The following is an 18,734-nucleotide window of genomic DNA, read 5'->3' on the forward strand; positions in this document are numbered from 1 at the left end:
AAGGTGACTTCAGCTCGTGCAGGTGAGGCTAATAGCTACACTTGCCAGTGTCGGCTTATCCATCAGTCAAAGTAGTCACCTCAAATTTTAAGCTTTATCAGTATCAAAAAGGGTGAGTTATTAAAACAAAAACAGCTCTCTGATGTTTTGTAACGGGAAATTAGCTGTACTGAAATTTGAAACTGAAATTGGCTGTCAGAGTTTAACAGGGGAGGTAAATGGTCTGCTTTTGCAGAAAGCCTCAAGTGGCCATTAGGGGAACTGCAGATCCTTTCTTGTATTTCTTTTTTTTTTGGCACTTCCACGTTTGCTTCATTTTTCAGCCCTTAAGGTTGCCGGTTCAACTGAGCACAAAACAATCTCATGATTTATAAACCAGCATAATCAACAGTTTAATCAATAATGAAAGTATTGGCTAGCAGCAGCCCTCAATTATTTAACAAGTTAACTTGAAGCTACAAAACTTTATGGGTTATTAAATTCCTTTTTTTTTTTTTTTCATTCTGTTCTCTTGCTGCAAGTCTCAGAAGAGGAGAGCAAAGTTTGTAAGTGTAATATATCTGGATATGTGTGTGCAGGGGCCCTGTGGATGTGCATCGTGCTGAACCCCCACTGCAAACCTGAGCAGAAGGCTTTCTGGCTACGTCAGCTTCGCAGGTGGAACAGCGTGGATGTCTGCCCCTTGGAGGACGGTAACCATAGTAGCGAACTGACCAATCTGACCAACGTTCTGCCCCAGGGCCCTGCTGGTAACCCAGGTGAGATGACACCAGGCAGAAATATGTCTTCCTATTGTTTTATTCCCAGACGCTCTCCTGCATCACATCATTTCTTTGTCCAATCTCCAGCAGCACTGCCCCCCCCCCCCCCCCCCCCCCAAAAAAAAAAAAAAATCAAGTCTCCTTTCAATCTCGGCGGCCGTGAGGCTTTTTACCTTTTTACTAATAGAATGATCCTAATAACACATTTGAGGTCCTGAAGCTTTTTCTGGCTCTATTCTCTCCTCAGCTTTAGCTAAATCGGAGAAAATCCAGCGAAATTAATGTTTCTTTCAGGCAATAATAAAAATGTTTCAAATGAGCTGAAGGGACCTTTTATTACTGCTGAGATTTTTGCCTGTAACACGCTGCACTTGTTATGTTACTGACCTTTTTTCAGTTCAACTTATTCAACTTATTCATTATACATCTTGTCACTCTCTTATTCTCTGTCTTTTTCATATACACTCCCGATCAATAAATTGAATGCTCAAAAAAAAGTTTTCTCTCACTGCCATGTCTTTTTGTTGCATGATGAAGCTCTACTTGGAACCTTGTTAAGATCCAACCATGCAAAATATGATTTTTTTTTTTGCCATTTTTCAAGCAATCTTAAACTTTTGTATTCAGCTTTTGTAGCACTTTGGGAAATCTAAGACTGGAAATATAACTGTGTCACAAAAATGAAACCATCCATCAGGACTTTTGTACTAGGCTGTAAACATGCCTTTTAACTCCTGGTCATTTTAACCTCTGATCATTCCTAAATTTATCAAATCAAAAAAAAAGTTTGCGCTTGACCTCAGAGTCAGCCTCAGGTGGCCATAGGAGGAACCCGAAGGGAACCAGTATCATGTAGGCTTCAAATATATTTCTCAGATGGAAATTTAATTAATAAATTGCTTTGCCTTTATCATCAAACTATGTTGATTAAATGATCTAAAAAGGCACACAAAATAAACCACCACACTCCACTACCTCGCAGCTTGACGTTTAAAAACATCTGACGTCTCTCACAGACTCGCTGTCTCGGCCTCACCGGACGGTCTTCACACGAGCCATCGAGGCCTGCGACCTGCACTGGCAGGACCCCCACCTGCAAAACATCATCACGGAGGACCACTACACCAACTACTGCTACCATGAGAACCTCGACTCGTCCCTCTTCGACACCCGAGGGTGGCCTTTGTGGCATGGTGAGAGAGAAGAGTTGTGGTTAGAGATAACAAGAAATAAATGTAGAAAAAAAAGCAGAAGGAATACAAATGAAATAACTTCTCCTTCCCACAGAGCACGTCCCTACAGCGTGTGCCCGAGTGGATGCCCTGAGATCACACGGATACCCCAAAGAAGCGCTCAGGCTGGCCATCGCCATCGTCAACACACTGCGGCGGCAGCAGCAGAAACAGCTGGAGCTCTTTCGCTCCCACAAAAAAGGTCAGTGTACCCTCTTTTAATGTGCTCTTTAGTTTTGCTTTCCTACTTTTAATCAGTGCCCTCCAAAGTCTGTTTTCATTTTACTGCTGTATTATCTGTATACACAACGTCTGTTCACCCGCGAAGAAGAACACATCCTCGCTTGCTCTTATTTAGGTTTCCCTCTTACAGGAACTTGGCCAATCAAGCACGTATGCAACAAATGCAAAAACATTATTTTGCATTGAACTAAAGTGCAAATGTTCACGCATCTTTACAAACAGCCATCTGTTCGATTGCTCTTGTTTTTTTTGTTTGTTTGTTAAGGTTATTGGTGTTATCTGCTTGTATAATTCAAATTTGGGCTTGAACATTCATGGGAAACATTTATTTGGGGCTCAATTACTCTGTTGGTGGAGCCCTGTGGCTCACTTAAAGTTCTCTATGAAAAACCGGTCTAACATAAATAGGGGCTTTTTATTAACTGTAAATCATGCAAAATTATGCCAACAGAGCTGTAGAATAAAAATACAGACCTAGAAATTTGCATGTGTGGATTAAGTGGAACTGCATCTTGGAGACCTTTTCCACAGGTTATTTGTTTTTTGTGCTTTATGGAGTAGATTAAAGTGTCTCTGCGTATCTGTATCTATATATTCCTATCTATGTATTCCTTCAATGACACTGACATCATAGCTCTGTGGGGGTCACAACATCTGTTGCTGGAGACCCTTTTTAGATATGCATACAAGCTGTATTTAGTTTTCTGTGACACTTTCTATCAGTTTAACACCAGAATGTCAACAGTTCATCAACAGTCATTTACGACCATGAAAGATTATTTCATATGCAGGAATTTATATCCGACTCTGTTCTGGTGACAGGAAATATTTAAAAACGACAATATAGAAACAACAGGAAATATTAAAAAAAGACAATATAGAAACAACAGGAAAAGAGGATGTGTGGTGGATTTGGGTTGCAAAGGGGCTTGCAGAAATGTGTGCAGGCTTAAGTCAGTTAAATAGTACACCCTATATGAGATACATGGATGTTTTAGGCTTATTCAGCATCATGACATGGTCTTCCTAGCCTGCCTAAACTAATGTTATAAACTAATACTTAGTGTCTTTGTGTTACTGCAGAGCTGCTAAACAGAGGAATTACAGCAGTCACCAACCTGGAAGGATGGGTGGGCCACCCTCTGGACCCCATCGGCACTCTTTTCAGCACCCTCATGGAGATGGGGAGGGGCAGCGAGGAGGGAATTCTGCTTGATTTCTCAGGTGCGTGCAGATCGCTCACATCCTCTGGTGCCAAAAGTCTTTCTGAAGACGGGTGCCTTTGTTTGCTCTAATTCTTTTGTGAGATATTTTCATGTCCTTTTTTGGGTTGATAATATTTATGGAAGATGTGTGTTTGCTGAAATTACCTAGAGAACCCTACAAGGCACACATTTTTAAGAGGTAATAGGGCAAAAGTATGGTGAGTCACTGATGAGCTTTAACATTTTATTGGATTTTGTAGTGTTACCATAGGATGCAAAGTCAAAGAAATGTAGTGGTAGTAGAAAGTACAATATTGTTCTCTGAATGCAATGATATAGAAATATACTGTAGCTGAAAATGAAAATACTCAAGTGATTATGTATGTATGGTTGCTTTCCTTTGCTGCAGATGTTACACACACACACACACACACACACACACACACACACACACACACACACACACACACACACTCACTCATACTCATACTCATTTTCCAGAGTGTGCCTCCAACATTTACACTGCAGTGATTGTATCTTCTCTGTCAGAGCTGCAGGCCCTCAGGTCACAATCAGCACAGTTGACACAGACATGCTGATTGGCCTCCAGTCATCCTCCAATAACAGCTCATGAATAAGAAATGCAGCAGGAAAAACACTCCAATTAAAATGCATTAATTATGCAGGGAGCTCAGCGAGACGAATTTCAGCGTACTGTAGCCAGAACAGACGTCACATTAGCACTCGGTTTTGCTTGTAAAGAACAGTTTCTTCAGGAACTGCTCAGGGCCCTTCATTTTTATGTTCTAGATTTAATTTTAAAAACATAACCCTGTTTTTAATCATCATCAATCTACAATGAATTCTTAATGAAAATTGAAATCCCCTTATTAAAAGAAGTTTTCAGAGACTTAATTCAGTACTTTGTAGAGGTACCCTTAGCTGCAGTTATGTAATTGTGTCATGTTGGAAAAGCCTCCACAGGCTTTTCCTGTCGAGGGTGGAGGTCTCCAAGATGCAGCACCTAGATTTGGGCAGTTCATCCCATTTTGTTTTCTACCTCTTGTCAGGCTTGGCAGGATGGCATGGCAAGCATCTGAACTGCTGTATTCAGAGTTTTCCACAGGTAGTCTGTGGGGTGTTGGCTGAGACACTCAACTTCAGCCCTAAAGACTTGTCCTGAGACCATTCCATTATTATCTTTGCCAGTTTAGATTCTTGTTACGCTAAAAGCTGAACTGTAGTCCCAGTCTTTGGTCTCTGGGGGGGGGGTTTCTTTAAGAAATTCTGTTTGGCTGCATTTATTCTCTTAGTCCTAACTGATCTCCCTTACCCTTTCCCCTTCTTAGAAGCACCACCACAGCAGGGAGCTACTGCCACCATCCTTCACTTAGCTGTCTTTTTTCCTCGTGTTCTCTCAGCCCTTTATATACAATTTCTTAAGCTCTTAGCAGTCATAAATATTTTGCTCAGACTGACTCATCCAGCTGTTTTACTGTAAAGGTCTAACTAGTGCAGTGCTGTTGAGTTGGTTTGCATGTTTTTTTTCTCTGCAGAGGGCTTCTCTTTTTAGATGTATGACGAACTCTATGAAAAGATTAGATGGTATCAAAGCACCAACTATAAAGAGAAATTGTTTGATACCAAAGTGTTGTGTATCATACATACACTGCTCATACACACTTCAGCTGTGGTGGTTTGCATTGAGACTCTTGGACCTTTACTTCGTAAGGTTTATTGAGTGTAGATTGATGGGTAAAAATATGAGTTGTCAATATGAGTTCAAGAAGTGAAGGAACTTTTTGTAGTGAATATAAGGCTTTTTTTTTTGGTGGGAAGGTTTTCAATTAAGCCTGTGCTATTTATAACTGTGCGTGTGTGTGTGCGCGCGCTCATTAGGGACTGTTAATTCTCCTGGGATGAACTGTAAGGTCTGCCAAGACATCATTAAACCATTAAAACACATGATTACCATCAGGAGGGTACACAGTGAGGAAAATGGAACACGAGAATGAACAAACAGATCAGTAGATTTATCAATACTCAGCTCAATCTGCACCCCAAAGGGGACATTGTCCTTGCTAAGTCATCTCTCACCCTGTCCTCCTCCCAACTCTCTCTCTTACCCTCAGGCTCGCTGGGTTCAGGCAGATGGACGGAGCATCCGGTTTTCCCAGCGCAGCGTTTCTTGGAAGAAGGAGAGTCTTTCCTGTCGTTGGCCGTGGAGACAGCTCTCATTGGACTGGGGCAGCAGAGAGTGATGCCAGACGGCCTTTACGCTCAGGAGAAAGTGTGTCGCAATGAAGAGCAACTATTGGGCAAGCTTCAAGAAATTGATTTAAATGACATGCTGGTGAAGATCTTCCGGAAGCAAGCTGTCTTACTGCTAGAGGGTGAGTAGGACCCAACTTTAACAACATTAAGCTGCTTTTTCGAACAGTGAGCTTAAAGAACAGACTCTGTGTGTACAAGGTTGTTAACTCTGTGTACTTTGCAGGTTCTGTGCTGTACATGTACGTTTACGCTTCGTTTGGAGTCCCGTATTTACAGTTGTGGACTTGTTTGCATTGTCAGTCTGTTGTCGCTGTGTATTTGTCTGTGTGTATGTTATGGCTTTAGTTTTCCTGCCAATATGTCTTTTGCACACCATGGTTGTGTTTATTGGGTAAAATTATTCGCTGTCCTGATAGTATGAAAAAAATGTCAACACAAAATAATCTTGTGATATTCTACTCTATTCTATTGTCAGCAAAAGCGTACTAAAAGCTGACATTTCCTGTGCCAGAAAGCTCTGCTGTTCTCCAAAAGCATATTAAAAGCACATCCATGAGTCAACACTGTTGTATTGTGCGACATGATCTTTCTTTGCTATGGACACACATTGTAGTCTGTTTTAGTTTACTTCTCACGTACAGCAGAACAAACTTAACTCACTGTTGTTTTTAGTCTTTTCATGCGAATTGTTTTCAGATTCCAGGTTAAGATGTTAAAAAGATCCATTTTTTTAATGGAAAACTGAACTTTCACTAAAAACCATAATCTGCCAGAAGTACCAAATGTATATTCGTTTACAGTTAAAAAATAGTTTCTTTATTTTAGTGTAGAAAAACCTGTTCCAGGTGATCTGAGAATTTAAAAATGAAACTACATAATTGTGATTTTCTTTTTCTTTTTTAAAAAGAGACTTGAATACGAAGTAAAAACCAGTGAGCTTGGAGTGTATATTCCACAAAGAACAGGGCAGTTATCCACTAACAGCTGCAAGGCTTAAAAAAGTGAAGGAAATAATCATTTTAATATATATTATCAAAGTCTGTAAATCTTTATTTCTTTTAACACATTTTAGCTCTTTTATTTACAAAGTATAAAGAAATAAAGCATGAGAAAATTGAGAATGAGCCCAGCATTTCAATTAAATCCAATAACTTCTTTAATTTAACTGAATTATTGTCTTAGAGAAAACCAATATTGAATTTAATAGAAGCGATTATACTAAATAAGCCCTTTTTGTGCCACCACACCAGCACTTGAAAGCTTTTCCTAGAAGCTGTTTCATTTTCTTTAGAACTACATGCATATTGACATGTTTCAGGATGTCCTCTTGCACAGTTTAAAAGCAAAACGTTTCTGCTTTCTGTTTCACCAACACAGTGATCAACCCTCTGATACAGAGCTGACTCACACACTTCGACTTTGCTTTGTGGGTTTAATCAGCACTATCAAACTTGTTAACGTCAGGCTGGGAAACAATCTGGTACATAGGGTTACCACCCAGTCATATATGAAGCTCTTCTCTGCACTCATCTGTATTCACGTCGACTCTGTACAGACTGAACTGATCCATGTCTTTCTTGTTTCTTCCAGCTGGTCCTTACAGTGGTCTGGGGGAAATACTCTACAGAGAGAGTGTCCCCATGCACACTTTTGCCAAGTTTCTGTTCACCTCCCTGCTACCTCACGATGCTGAACTGGCATATAGAATTGCACTGAGGGCTATGAGGTGAGTTACATGCTGTCTATATTTAAATGTAGTTTAAATATAGACATGAGAAAACATAAAAACAAAACCAACAACATTCTGAAAACAGGATGTTTCACTTTCCAGTTGCTTGTTTTTGAATGGATAGACAAGGTGACAGTTCAAGGTAATTTCCTTTATCGCCTGTCTTTTATTTTTCCCCACCTCCAAACTATATTGTCTTAGGACCTAATTCTAAATATCCTGTATGGAAAAATACTCATGTGTGATTTCAATGGCAGTACAACAACCATTGAAAACATGATTTTTTTTAAAAAGGACAGAATACTAGTATCCACCACTGATATAGTACCTTTTGTACTTGTATAACATCAGTGATAAAGGTACTTATTGTAAGTTCCTGAAGCTGTTAACAGAATGTGAACAAACCACCAAAGTGACCTAAAAGAAATTTAAATTAAAAAAAAAAAAAAATCTGTGTATTGTATTGAAGCTGTATCAACTGAAGCTGAACTAGGGCGTGTTGTGTTATAAGGGCTGTCTTGTGTACAAAATGGTATTTTTGTACCACAGGCTGATGCAGTAAGTCAACGTCACCTTTATTTAACTGAGGAAGTCATAGAAATTACAATACATGATTCATATTTCTATATTAAGCCTACGTTAGTAGCCACCATGTATACTTGTGCAGCATGTGCCTGCACATAAGAAAGTGTACAGACGGTTGAAGTGTAACTTTAGAAAGGTTTGTGGTTATTACCTACAGAATTACTGCAGAAACTTGAATCATACATTATTTAAAATGACAGGCCAACAAAAGGCAAAATCTCTTGAGGAAATGAAGCTAGCAAAAACTAAACAAAAAATATTTTATCTAGAACTCATAGTAAAAAATAGACGTCTAGATTAGGCAAGACGAAATGGCTGAGAAACTAAAAAAAAAACATGCAAATAGTGGCGCTAAGCTAACATTTTCAGGCGATCATTTTCATTCAGACTTCCTTCATGTTGGAAGGAAGGAAGTTGGGGGGTTAATGATGACAGTCCATCATCCAAATCATCCTCTAGACGTTCACTACAGAGGATCAGTTTTAGTCTGCATGCCTGAAAGAGAGAAGGAAAATGTGCATTTACATAAAGACTGATTAAGGCTGGAATTTTAACACCACCTCCTAATATAACCTGCCTCTCTGCCCGCTTTAAGTCTCCACTGGTTCATGATTTAGAGATGGAAAAAGAAGAGAGGCAGACTGAGGAGTTATCTGGGACACTGTTTAATGATAAAACCTCCTTTTGCTGGAATATTCACTGAATAATTCAAGAATGCTGAGGAGGAGTTTTAGAAAAATGTGTGAATAATAAATACACACTGTTGGTTTGCTTCTAGACCACCACGGGAACCTTTATTTCGTCTTGTTTAAATTAAACTTCTCTGATTTTTATATTATGTAAATCGATCAGACTTTTTTTTCCCCCCCCAGACCTAAAAACAAAAGATGATTATAAAAGTACATCAGCTATATCCGGTAGAACATCTCTGTGGTTTGGCTGAAAAGGAAAAGTTATTTTTAAATCCATCCTTTCCTCAGTGCTCATAGCCTGAGGCAAAGATCCACCTGAGCTCAGGTGTGCGGACACGCACTGAAAAACTATTGATTGATCCTGTAAGGGAAACATTACACTCTGATAACTTGTTTACCTCCATGAAGTGTTCTTCTGAGAGGTCACATCTCTTCCTGTCTAATAAAGAACGAATATAATTTTTTTCCATCTGCTCTCAGGTTGCCGGTCCTGGAGTCCACAAACCCCTCTAGTGACTTGTCTCGGCCTCACCACATAGTGTCGGTGGTGCCCAACCGATACCCTCGCTGGTTCACTCTAAGCCACATAGAGACTCAACAGTGTGAACTGGCCTCCACGATGCTCACTGCTGCTAAAGGTACACAAACGTACATTGACTCAAGATTGGAAAAGTGCATTTTGAGGTGTTTTGTGATCAAACAGAATTATATATATATACAGAAAACAGATCACATGGCAAGATAGAAATACCTGATATTCATGATAACCATCAGATTTAAAAATGAAACATCAATACTGTCAGTAATGCACATATGAAAAATATTATCTTTTATTTCACAGTGCTGCAATATAGGGGAAATTACTACTACTATTTATTGTAGAGTTCAGGTAGATGGCTCCATCAAACACACCCCTACACCACCCCAGCATCCACCTGTAGGCTTTGGGGTGATGTTTATTCATCATGCAACACACAAATACAGGTTAAACAGCAAAAGGAAAGACTTTATTGACTGTCAAAAAAATCCCAAAGTGACCCAAAACCAATAAGTAAAACAAAAGGGGCCACTTGACGCATATGGAATGAGGGAGAAGAAATGTCTGATTTTGAGAAAGTGTGCGCGCAAAGGGAGGGTATGGTAATCAGATAGGTGAAAACACTGAAACATAGAAAAGCACTGAGGGCAGGGCCAATAATCAGAACAGAGGAAAAAGAACACAAGCAAAAGTAAAACAGCAACAAAAGACCAACCAGCCTTCAAAGTAAAACAGGAAGTAACCAAAACCAAACCAAACATCTAAACACAAAGGCAGGAAACAATAAAGACTAAAGAAGATGATTGTGTAGAAGACAGAAGGAATGGGAAGAAAAAGATGAAACGTTTAAAATCTAAAAACTGATACCATGGAAACGATGGCAACCTTTTTTTCCCCACAATAAACTGTGAAGTGAAAATCTGATACCGTGACAGCCCTAATATCGCTCTGATGGTAATATCCTTTATGCTGCTTATCACCAATTTAAGTACTTCCCCACAGTATGTGGGAATTATTTTCAATGATAAAATGAATTAAATTAGAACAGCCTCAACCAGGATAAACAGGAAATTGGATTGAAGGCACAGTGAGCTGAGGAGATGCTGCATCTTCTCAGGCTGATGGTGTCAACTTAGACTTCTCAAAAAAAACTGAACAGCCTCCTGACAGAGCAATCTCGCCTTTAGTTTAGAGGTATTTAATGTTTTCTGACGTGTGCGACCACATACAAGACTAAAGTAAAATTTGCTACCTATGGCAAGCGAGAGAAACTATTTTGGAAAAAAACCTGCAGGTACCCAGGACATGTAAGAGCTAGAGTACCCTCAAAATAATGTAGTTCCTGATTACATCTGAAGGGAAAGTGTTTTTAGCCTTTTCAACACACCACATGGAAAGAAGGTGCAAAAAGTCTGTCACCTTAAATAGTTGTTAGAAGGATAATTGTGTCAAACTGAGCTGCGTGCAAACAGTACACAATTCAGGTTACACTTTCTGCTGTGTTCACCCATTTACATTAATTAAGATTTTACTTTAAATATCTTTTGGAAATGTGTGATCAAAGCACATGAAAAACAGAAACATAGTGTTGAACAGGCAATAAATGTTCAAATACTGCAAGTCTTGCTTGAAGGCATTTATTCAGTAAAGAACTTTGCACACCGGAGCAGCTGCTGTGTGAAGTGGGAATGTTGAAATGTTTGTTCAGGAACGTTACCAGAAATATATAAAGTTATAATGATGTGGCACTGGATGAGCTTGGCAGAAGAAGGTAATTGAAAACTACCCAGGTATTATTAGAGGGCCTGCCTGGTGACATTCTGTATTTTCTCCATTTGCTTTGTTTGATGTGTTACCAGGTGATGCTCGCAAGCTAGAAACTGTGTTAGAGTCGATCCAGAAGAACATCCACTCCTCCTCCCACATCTTTAAACTGGCCCAGGATGCCTTCAAAATTGCCACTCTCATGGACAGCCTGCCTGACCTCACGCTGCTCAAGGTTTCCCTGGAGCTGGGCCTTCAGGTAAAGAAACACACACACACACACACACACACACACACACACACACACACACACACACACACACACACACATAATGCTTTCCCTAGCCCCTAACCCTAACCATTAAAAATGAATGCCTAACCCTAACCCTTACCCTAAACCTAACCATAACCTAATTGTAACCCTGACACTAAAACCACATTTTGAGCCTCAAAAATGCCTTCAAATTTGTGAGGACCGGGTTGTGTGTCCTCACAAGTGACTGTTGGTTCTCACAAGTATAGTAAAATGCAGATTTCGGTCCTCACAAAGATAGCTAGACAGGAACACATACACACACACACACTGTACAGACTTTAATTTTGTGTTTCGTAAAGGTGATGAGGATGACCCTGTCTACACTGAACTGGCGTCGGAGAGAGATGGTGCGCTGGCTTGTCACCTGTGCTACTGAAGTCGGTGAGTTTTTCATACCAGAGGAAATCGTGACACACACCCTCTTTACAGTGCTAATTGTGTCAGAGGTGTCAATGGTGTCTTTTTATATAAATTGTGTTTCTGCATATTATAACCTGCATATTAATATCATCTAATGGTGAAATTTTGGGATAAAACCTCTTATATGTGCCATGCACAGGTTTAAGAGTGAGAGCATTGCAGCAGTCCCATATGGAAAAGAAATAGTAAAAACTTACAAAAGACTTGCATAAGATGTGGCCTACTTCATATAGTGAATCATATAAGGCTTATATGATTTACTCATGAAAGTGGCCACTTTCTCATTACTTTCATATATTGTTTTAGTAAGTATCCAAAACATACAAGTTTCATTTGTATAATTTTTCAAGGGATCTTATATCCGTTTTCACTCTTGTATGCTTTTCATACAAGTTTCACACAAGACAGATACAAACTTTATAAGATTTATATATATCTATGTTTGTTCCCCTGCCATCTATGAGACAGAATCAGCGCAAATCTTGGTCATGCAATAACATTTAATCGGTTACGCAACTTAAAAAGTAACAGGTTAGGTTGTATCTGAATACTTTAACATACAATAACACAGTCTACACTGTCTAATAATTAAACTAAAATTATGTTTGGAAGGAACAGCCAATTAGAAGAGAGTTGGCTTCAGGGAGGATTGGCCTTAAAGCGTGGACTTAAAACAGGAGTCCAAGACATGAAGTTGGAGAAGAGTGTCATTTATGTTATGCTGTTATCATGAGTAACCAGCAATAAACGGACTGCTTCTTTAAGCACACTGTTTATTTCAGTTCTTACACTGCTGCTGTGCTTGTGGTTAAATTTTGTATAAAGTACAATGCAGTTCAGTTTGTCTTTCTATTGCACCACAGAGTCTACTCATACATGTGTAGAAAAAGCTCGACAGGCCTGCTGTGCCCTGTTGTGGGAAGGGAATAGCAAACAGTTAGCTACAAATAGATTGTAAAGATGTTTGTGCCTGTGAATGCTTAGAGATTTAGGGACTTTTGCGAAACAGCAGGTCAGACTTCATAAGTGGGTTTTGGAAAGCTCTCTGCAAGGGAGATGGAATGACTGGAAGGTCAGTAATTATGGGAGATTGTGGGCTGTTGGCTGATTAAGTGGGCCTTATGTTTGGCCTTGAATACTGAAACCCAGTGGCTGATTTCCCTGAAGTGGACAGGAAGCTAAGTCCAGGGGGAGGGAGCTCTACAGAGGAAAACCCTCCTTCCAGATGATCTCTTGTGAATGCAGGGGAGTGACAAGGGGACCCTGTTTCTGTGAGCGGACTTTGAATGGATTCATTGAGAAAATGCCAGCCTGGTGTGGAGTGGGGGCCAAATCATATAATGTCAGAGGAATTAGCAACAAACTGTCCAATTACAATGTAATAAGCTGTTTTAATTAATGATTTTCATTTACAAGGCCAGATCAGAACTGTATTGCATGTTTTGTTAAATAAAATATGTACGGTGGTTTTGAAAGGTTCAAAATATAATAGTCATTTTAGATTGCCTTTTTATTTCTGCTTGGATTCGTTCAAGGTTTTTGCATGGAAGGATAATGATGTTTCAGTTTTCAGCATCACTAGATCTCCTGTCTTATGATTTACACTTCACACGCTTTCGGTACTAGACTTTCATCGGGAAATGTGGTAAATGTAGAGCATACTTAGTGACATTTGCGATTGAAAGCTTCACTTTAAAAACCTCTTAACTGTCAAGCTAAGATTTCTTTTTCTGTCTTTCTAGGCGTGTTTGCTCTGGACAGCATCATGCAGAACTGGTTCACCCTCTTTACCCCCACTGAAGCAACCAGTGTTGTGGCTAGCACTGTCATGTCCAACAGCACTATTGTCCGCCTGCATCTGGACTGCCATCAGCAGGAGAACCTGGCCAACTCTGCCCGCACCTTAGCCCTGCAGTGTGCCATGAAGGACCCCCAAAACTGTGCCCTCTCAGCTTTGACACTCTGTGAAAAGGACCACAATGCCTTTGAAACAGCCTATAAGATTGTACTGGATGCAGCTGCCACTGGAATGAACTACACACAGCTGTTTACAATAGCACGCTACATGGAGCACCGCGGTTATCCAGCAAGGGCCTACAAACTAGCAACGTTAGCCATGACTCACCTGAACCTAAGCTACAACCAAGACACACACCCGGCCATTAATGATGTGCTCTGGGCATGTGCTCTCAGCCACTCCCTGGGTAAAAACGAACTGGCAGCCGTCATCCCTCTAGTGGTGAAGAGTGTGAAGTGTGCCACTGTCTTGTCGGACATTTTACGCCGGTGCACTCTAACAACACCAGGTGGCATGGTGGCACTACACAGTCGCAGAAACTCTGGAAAGCTGATGTCTCTGGACAAAACTCCACTCAGGCAGCTACTGGACGCCACAATTGGGGCCTACATCAACACAACGCACTCTCGGCTGACGCACATCAGCCCACGCCACTACAGCGAGTTCATCGAGTTCCTCAGCAAAGCCAGAGAAACATTTCTCATGGCACACGACGGACACATCCAGTTCACACAGTTCATAGACAACCTAAAACAGATATACAAGGGCAAGAAGAAGCTCATGATGCTTGTTCGAGAGAGATTTGGTTAAAAGACGATCATATGACCAAATTGTATTTTTGTTGTTGTTGTTTTGTTTGTTGTCTCCTTTTTTTAAATCCTTTCTAACTTGAAGTGAAAATCCACCTAAAACAACTTACATGTGAATCTTATTTCTGTGCTTTAGGACTGCTGGGTCTGATGGATAACACAATTTCCTCAAGGCAAATATTTAAGACTGTGACGTTAAAACGTTACCGAGCATGATCACACACAGATTCTAGTGTTGGGTAGCCAACACTAGAATCTGGCCCAAAAGGTTTTAGAGTAAAGTTTAAAATTTGGAGGGGAAAAAAAGACTGTAAACCATATCCGCAACACCCGGGGCCAAGACTAAAACAGAGTGTACACACTTTTTTGTTTGGGAGATTTGAGGCTTTTCATACCGGTTCTGTCCTTATCCAGCTTATTTCACCATAAATAGATATACAAATGCACTGAGTCTTTTGTCACATAAATAATTCTGAATGTAGAGTTAGTTGCTACTGGTGGATAGCTAATGGCTATACTGTGACCATGTTCGTTCCAAGATAGTTGCTCTTATAACGCATACAATTGTGATGTCGGCCAAGACAGTACTGTAAATACAGACGTTCCCATTGGGGCTTTAATCAGACATGTAACTTGTAAATCATCTTCACCCCAGTAGCAGTAGCTACAACCATAGTCATAACTGCAGCAAGAGTAATGCCCAAAAACTTTATCTGCTAGTGATTATATTTAGCCTTCGAGAACCAGAGGAAGGAATCTACCTTTAATGGCCACTCATCACCACATTCTGGAGTCAGTGTGGCATCATCATAGTAGAGACACAGAAAAGCAAAAATTTTTCTTATTTGACAGTATTCTTTTGGAAATGTTTTTAATTATTTAAATAGTTGCCAACTATTATTTTCTGTTGATCCACGGATAGATTAAGTAATTGGATCTCTAATTAAATGTATTACTTTGAACTGCAATATAATCACAAAGTTATAGGTACCGCTCCACCAATTTGTGATATTGTAGCACCAAACCATAATTCTTATTAAATGTTTAAAAGATAAGCAGGAATTACATTTTAGAGTTCCTGTTCAGTCTGTTCAGGGAGTTCTTCCTTCCCACTGACAACAAGTGTATGATAATGGTAGAGTTTTTTCTCGAACGTTGTATGGTCTTTTCCTTAACCTCCGAAGACACGAACTCTTCCACGACATGCATTTTTCATTTCTCTTTGATATTTGTGCATATTGGGGCCCGATGAATGTAAAAACAAAGAATTACCAGATTTTTTTTTTTTTTTTACCTTTTTTTTAAAAAAGAAAAATAAGAGCCACATATGAGGATATTCGTTTAAAATTTTGATAGAACAGTAGTAGTATAATGTCCTCGTAAGTGGATGTCAGGCCCATGTAGAGCAAAATTGAATATTTTGGTCTAAATAACCCAAAATGTGATGTCCACATATGTGGACGCCAGGTCCTAGGAGGTTAAAGCACTTTCAAATGATTCTGGTTTATGATGGCATAAAAAAACAAGTATGCAGCTCAAATGAAATGTAAATCTGTTGCTTTTTGGTGTCTTAACAGTATAGACACTGAAAATCTTGGACTGTTCACCAATACCAAACATTTTTATTTATTTATTTTTTGCTGCTTTCTGATGTTTAGAAGTTACCCCGCTGACCACTGTTATCATTATGCAGCAGATTTTTTTTGTTTTTAAATGTAGCTCACAGAATTTTTTGTGTCAACACACCAACAAACTTGGCAGTTATCTTTCAAAGGCAGCAAATAATAAGACCACTTACTAACAAGCGTAAATGTATAAAGTGTAATGATTTTGCGATGTTGTATGGGGGAAGAAACACTTGCCTTCATTTCTAAGAAAACTCCACAGGGTACCTTTAATAGACCAGACTTTTTAAACATCACTTTATCTGTGGGAGTGTTGTACACACTGTTTATACATCTGGCCCCTGGTATTGATGTGTCAAAAAAACCCCAAAAACTATGTATTTAGTTTGCAAAACTGTCACTTTGTTTGAAGATTTTGTTTTCCATTACATACAAACGTGAGAGGGTTTTACGCTGTGTATTTCCTGTATTGTCCAGTGGCAAAATGTCTGCCTTGCACTGCTCCTGCTTTCCTCGGCTAATGCTCACAGCCTCAAAGAGAAGACAAATGGCTTTAAACCAAATGGACCATTTGAAGTGACGAGTACCTCTTTTAAAGGATCCAGCTTTACTCTTCCCCCCCAGGCCTCCTCACCCATCTGCTCAAGAAAGGCTCTAAATCCACCGTCAAAATTCATTTCGCTGCCATTTCCAGGCTGGTTGTTTTGGCTTTGCAGTGTTGTCGCAAACGTTCAGTATGCTTATTTGACGGACACATTTGCCACGATAGCACGACGACAAACCATCGCAGTTCTTATCCTCGTGGAAACTATGTATATTCTCAGGGATTTCTCAAAAAACACAAAACAAAGCAAAACAAAAAAAACAGAAACAAACAAACAAAAAAAAAAAAGGCAGAAAAAAGAACAAAAGCATTTTATTGTCCTGTGTGTATATATGAAAGTATATGTCTGAATATTGAAAAAATGTATATGTTAACTAATTTATGACAGAATATTCTATGTAAGACACAATACTTGAAGCTGCAGTAATTTTGGAAACAAGCGAAAAACAAAACATATCAGAGGGACTTCTAAACGTTGGCCTGGCATTGCATTACGGGCCCTGTTTGGGCTCTGCAGACATGAAATGAACTGCAGAAAGTGGCCGGCAGGAAGTGGACGTGCAGAGTGGGTATTATCCAGAGCACAGAAGTGTACTGAGGGGTTTTACAAGTCATTGAAGGAGGCAGAGCGGCAGCAACATACAGCTGCCAACTGCTGCTGTTCTCTCATTGTGGTCAAGTCTGCCTCATTCCACCTTCTGCAGTGATTTGCTCACAAAATGAAGCTTTTTTTTTTCTTTTTTTTTTTGAAGTCCATGCCTTTTCTCACTTCTTGACTTTGTGCAGGACAGAAAGTTGCTCTGTACAACAGGTCTTGACTGTTCCACTTCATTTTTAAAAAATTTATTTAATTGTAATGTTATTGTCTCTTCCTCTTTAACTTCATTTCTCTAGAATTCCTCACACAAGAACAGCCTTCTTTCTTGCCTTGTCTTAATGCTTTAAAATAACCAAATGGGAGTTCTAACTACCAAACTCTTTTCATACGCAAACTGACCATGATGATGGCCTTTTAGTGTCTTTGATTTGTAGCTGAACTGGCTCTGTATTCTGTGCTTGAAAAGCTCATCTCATCTTCTTCAGTGTCGTCTCTTAGAGGTCTACTAGTAGCTCTTTTGTTTAGAAATGAATGATGTGCCCTTTTATTTATTATATTAGGTAAATGATTGTGCAACCATGTCAACATGCTCATGAAGTTAAAACTAAGATTTGATACACTGATCGATTTATTTATGTAACTAAATCACTGTTTTATAAAGTTGTTAATGAATCAACACTTTGCTTTAATTAAATTAGATTTTTGAGAGGAAAATGTCTTTGTGTTTATTATTGCTTTTAAGGTACATATTGTAATTTTTTTTTAAATGTATTTAAAATAAATTGATTTTTATTTAAAATGGCTTATAATCAGCCACTATCGCTATCTTCAGAATGTAAAGAAACACTCCTGTTTATTTCCAAAAGATCTATGTATTGTGTTAAAGAGATACCAACTTAAGTTGAGCTGGGCTGTACTTTGGTGTAATACCAATTTGTAACATAAGATGCCGTAGTATGTTAGTAGTGTCATTTTGACTTTATCAGGAAAGTAGATTGGAAACCCTTTTTAGTTTGTAGCTATCCTAAGACATGGGATTGCTAAAAAATAATATTGCAACTTTTAAACTGGTGCTGCTGAAAGCTTTAGTTAAATTCTGCACAAGGTGATTGCTAAAACAGAAAACCATAAAATACAGGAACGGCAGAACTGTCAGCTATCATTTTAATAATCCTCTCTCAATTTTTTGAACGCTAAATTATACAACACCAATTCATAACAACAGTTTCCTCGAGGCACTTTAATATAGGGCAAAAACCAACAAGAAGATCTCCAGCAGAACCAGGCCCATGGAGGGGCAGCCATCTGCTGCAACGAACCAAATCAGAAAGTTATGTGGTAATGTGGACTGATGACCGTGTGTACAGCAGCATTTTAATCATTATATTAAACGCTGTAGGTGGCAGCCACTGATCTTACTGTATAAATGTAACAGGGCTCGGTAGTGGTTCTAAAAGTTTGAACTGCTTCGAGCTTTATTTGTGACAAGCACATTAGCTTACCAAAAATGCTAGCTAGCTAGCTGGTACTGCTGGGATGCT

At 39.3% G+C, this 18,734-nt stretch overlaps 1 protein-coding gene across 1 annotated transcript in view; it reads left to right on the forward strand.

Annotated features, from left to right (window-relative positions):
- The window catches only part of LOC147326325 (zinc finger SWIM domain-containing protein 6-like), a 50,994-nt gene extending 33,046 nt beyond the window's left edge, over positions 1-17,948 (forward strand). The window contains exons 5-14 of the mRNA XM_086301473.1: positions 579-758; positions 1,778-1,954; positions 2,049-2,195; positions 3,320-3,460; positions 5,574-5,834; positions 7,306-7,441; positions 9,202-9,359; positions 11,119-11,282; positions 11,639-11,720; positions 13,502-17,948. Coding sequence (XP_086157599.1) covers positions 579-758; positions 1,778-1,954; positions 2,049-2,195; positions 3,320-3,460; positions 5,574-5,834; positions 7,306-7,441; positions 9,202-9,359; positions 11,119-11,282; positions 11,639-11,720; positions 13,502-14,367 — 2,312 coding nt within the window. The 3' untranslated portion in view covers positions 14,368-17,948. The remainder of the gene's footprint in view (positions 1-578; positions 759-1,777; positions 1,955-2,048; positions 2,196-3,319; positions 3,461-5,573; positions 5,835-7,305; positions 7,442-9,201; positions 9,360-11,118; positions 11,283-11,638; positions 11,721-13,501) is intronic.
- The last annotated feature ends 786 nt before the right edge of the window (positions 17,949-18,734 follow it).

The sequence above is a fragment of the Aulonocara sp. 'chitande type north' Nkhata Bay genome, linkage group LG7 (genome assembly GCF_057382095.1).
Source record: "Aulonocara sp. 'chitande type north' Nkhata Bay isolate Kocher_YH1m ecotype deep benthic linkage group LG7, A_spYH_male_GT1.1, whole genome shotgun sequence".
Classification (NCBI taxonomy): Eukaryota; Metazoa; Chordata; class Actinopteri; order Cichliformes; family Cichlidae; genus Aulonocara; species Aulonocara sp. 'chitande type north' Nkhata Bay.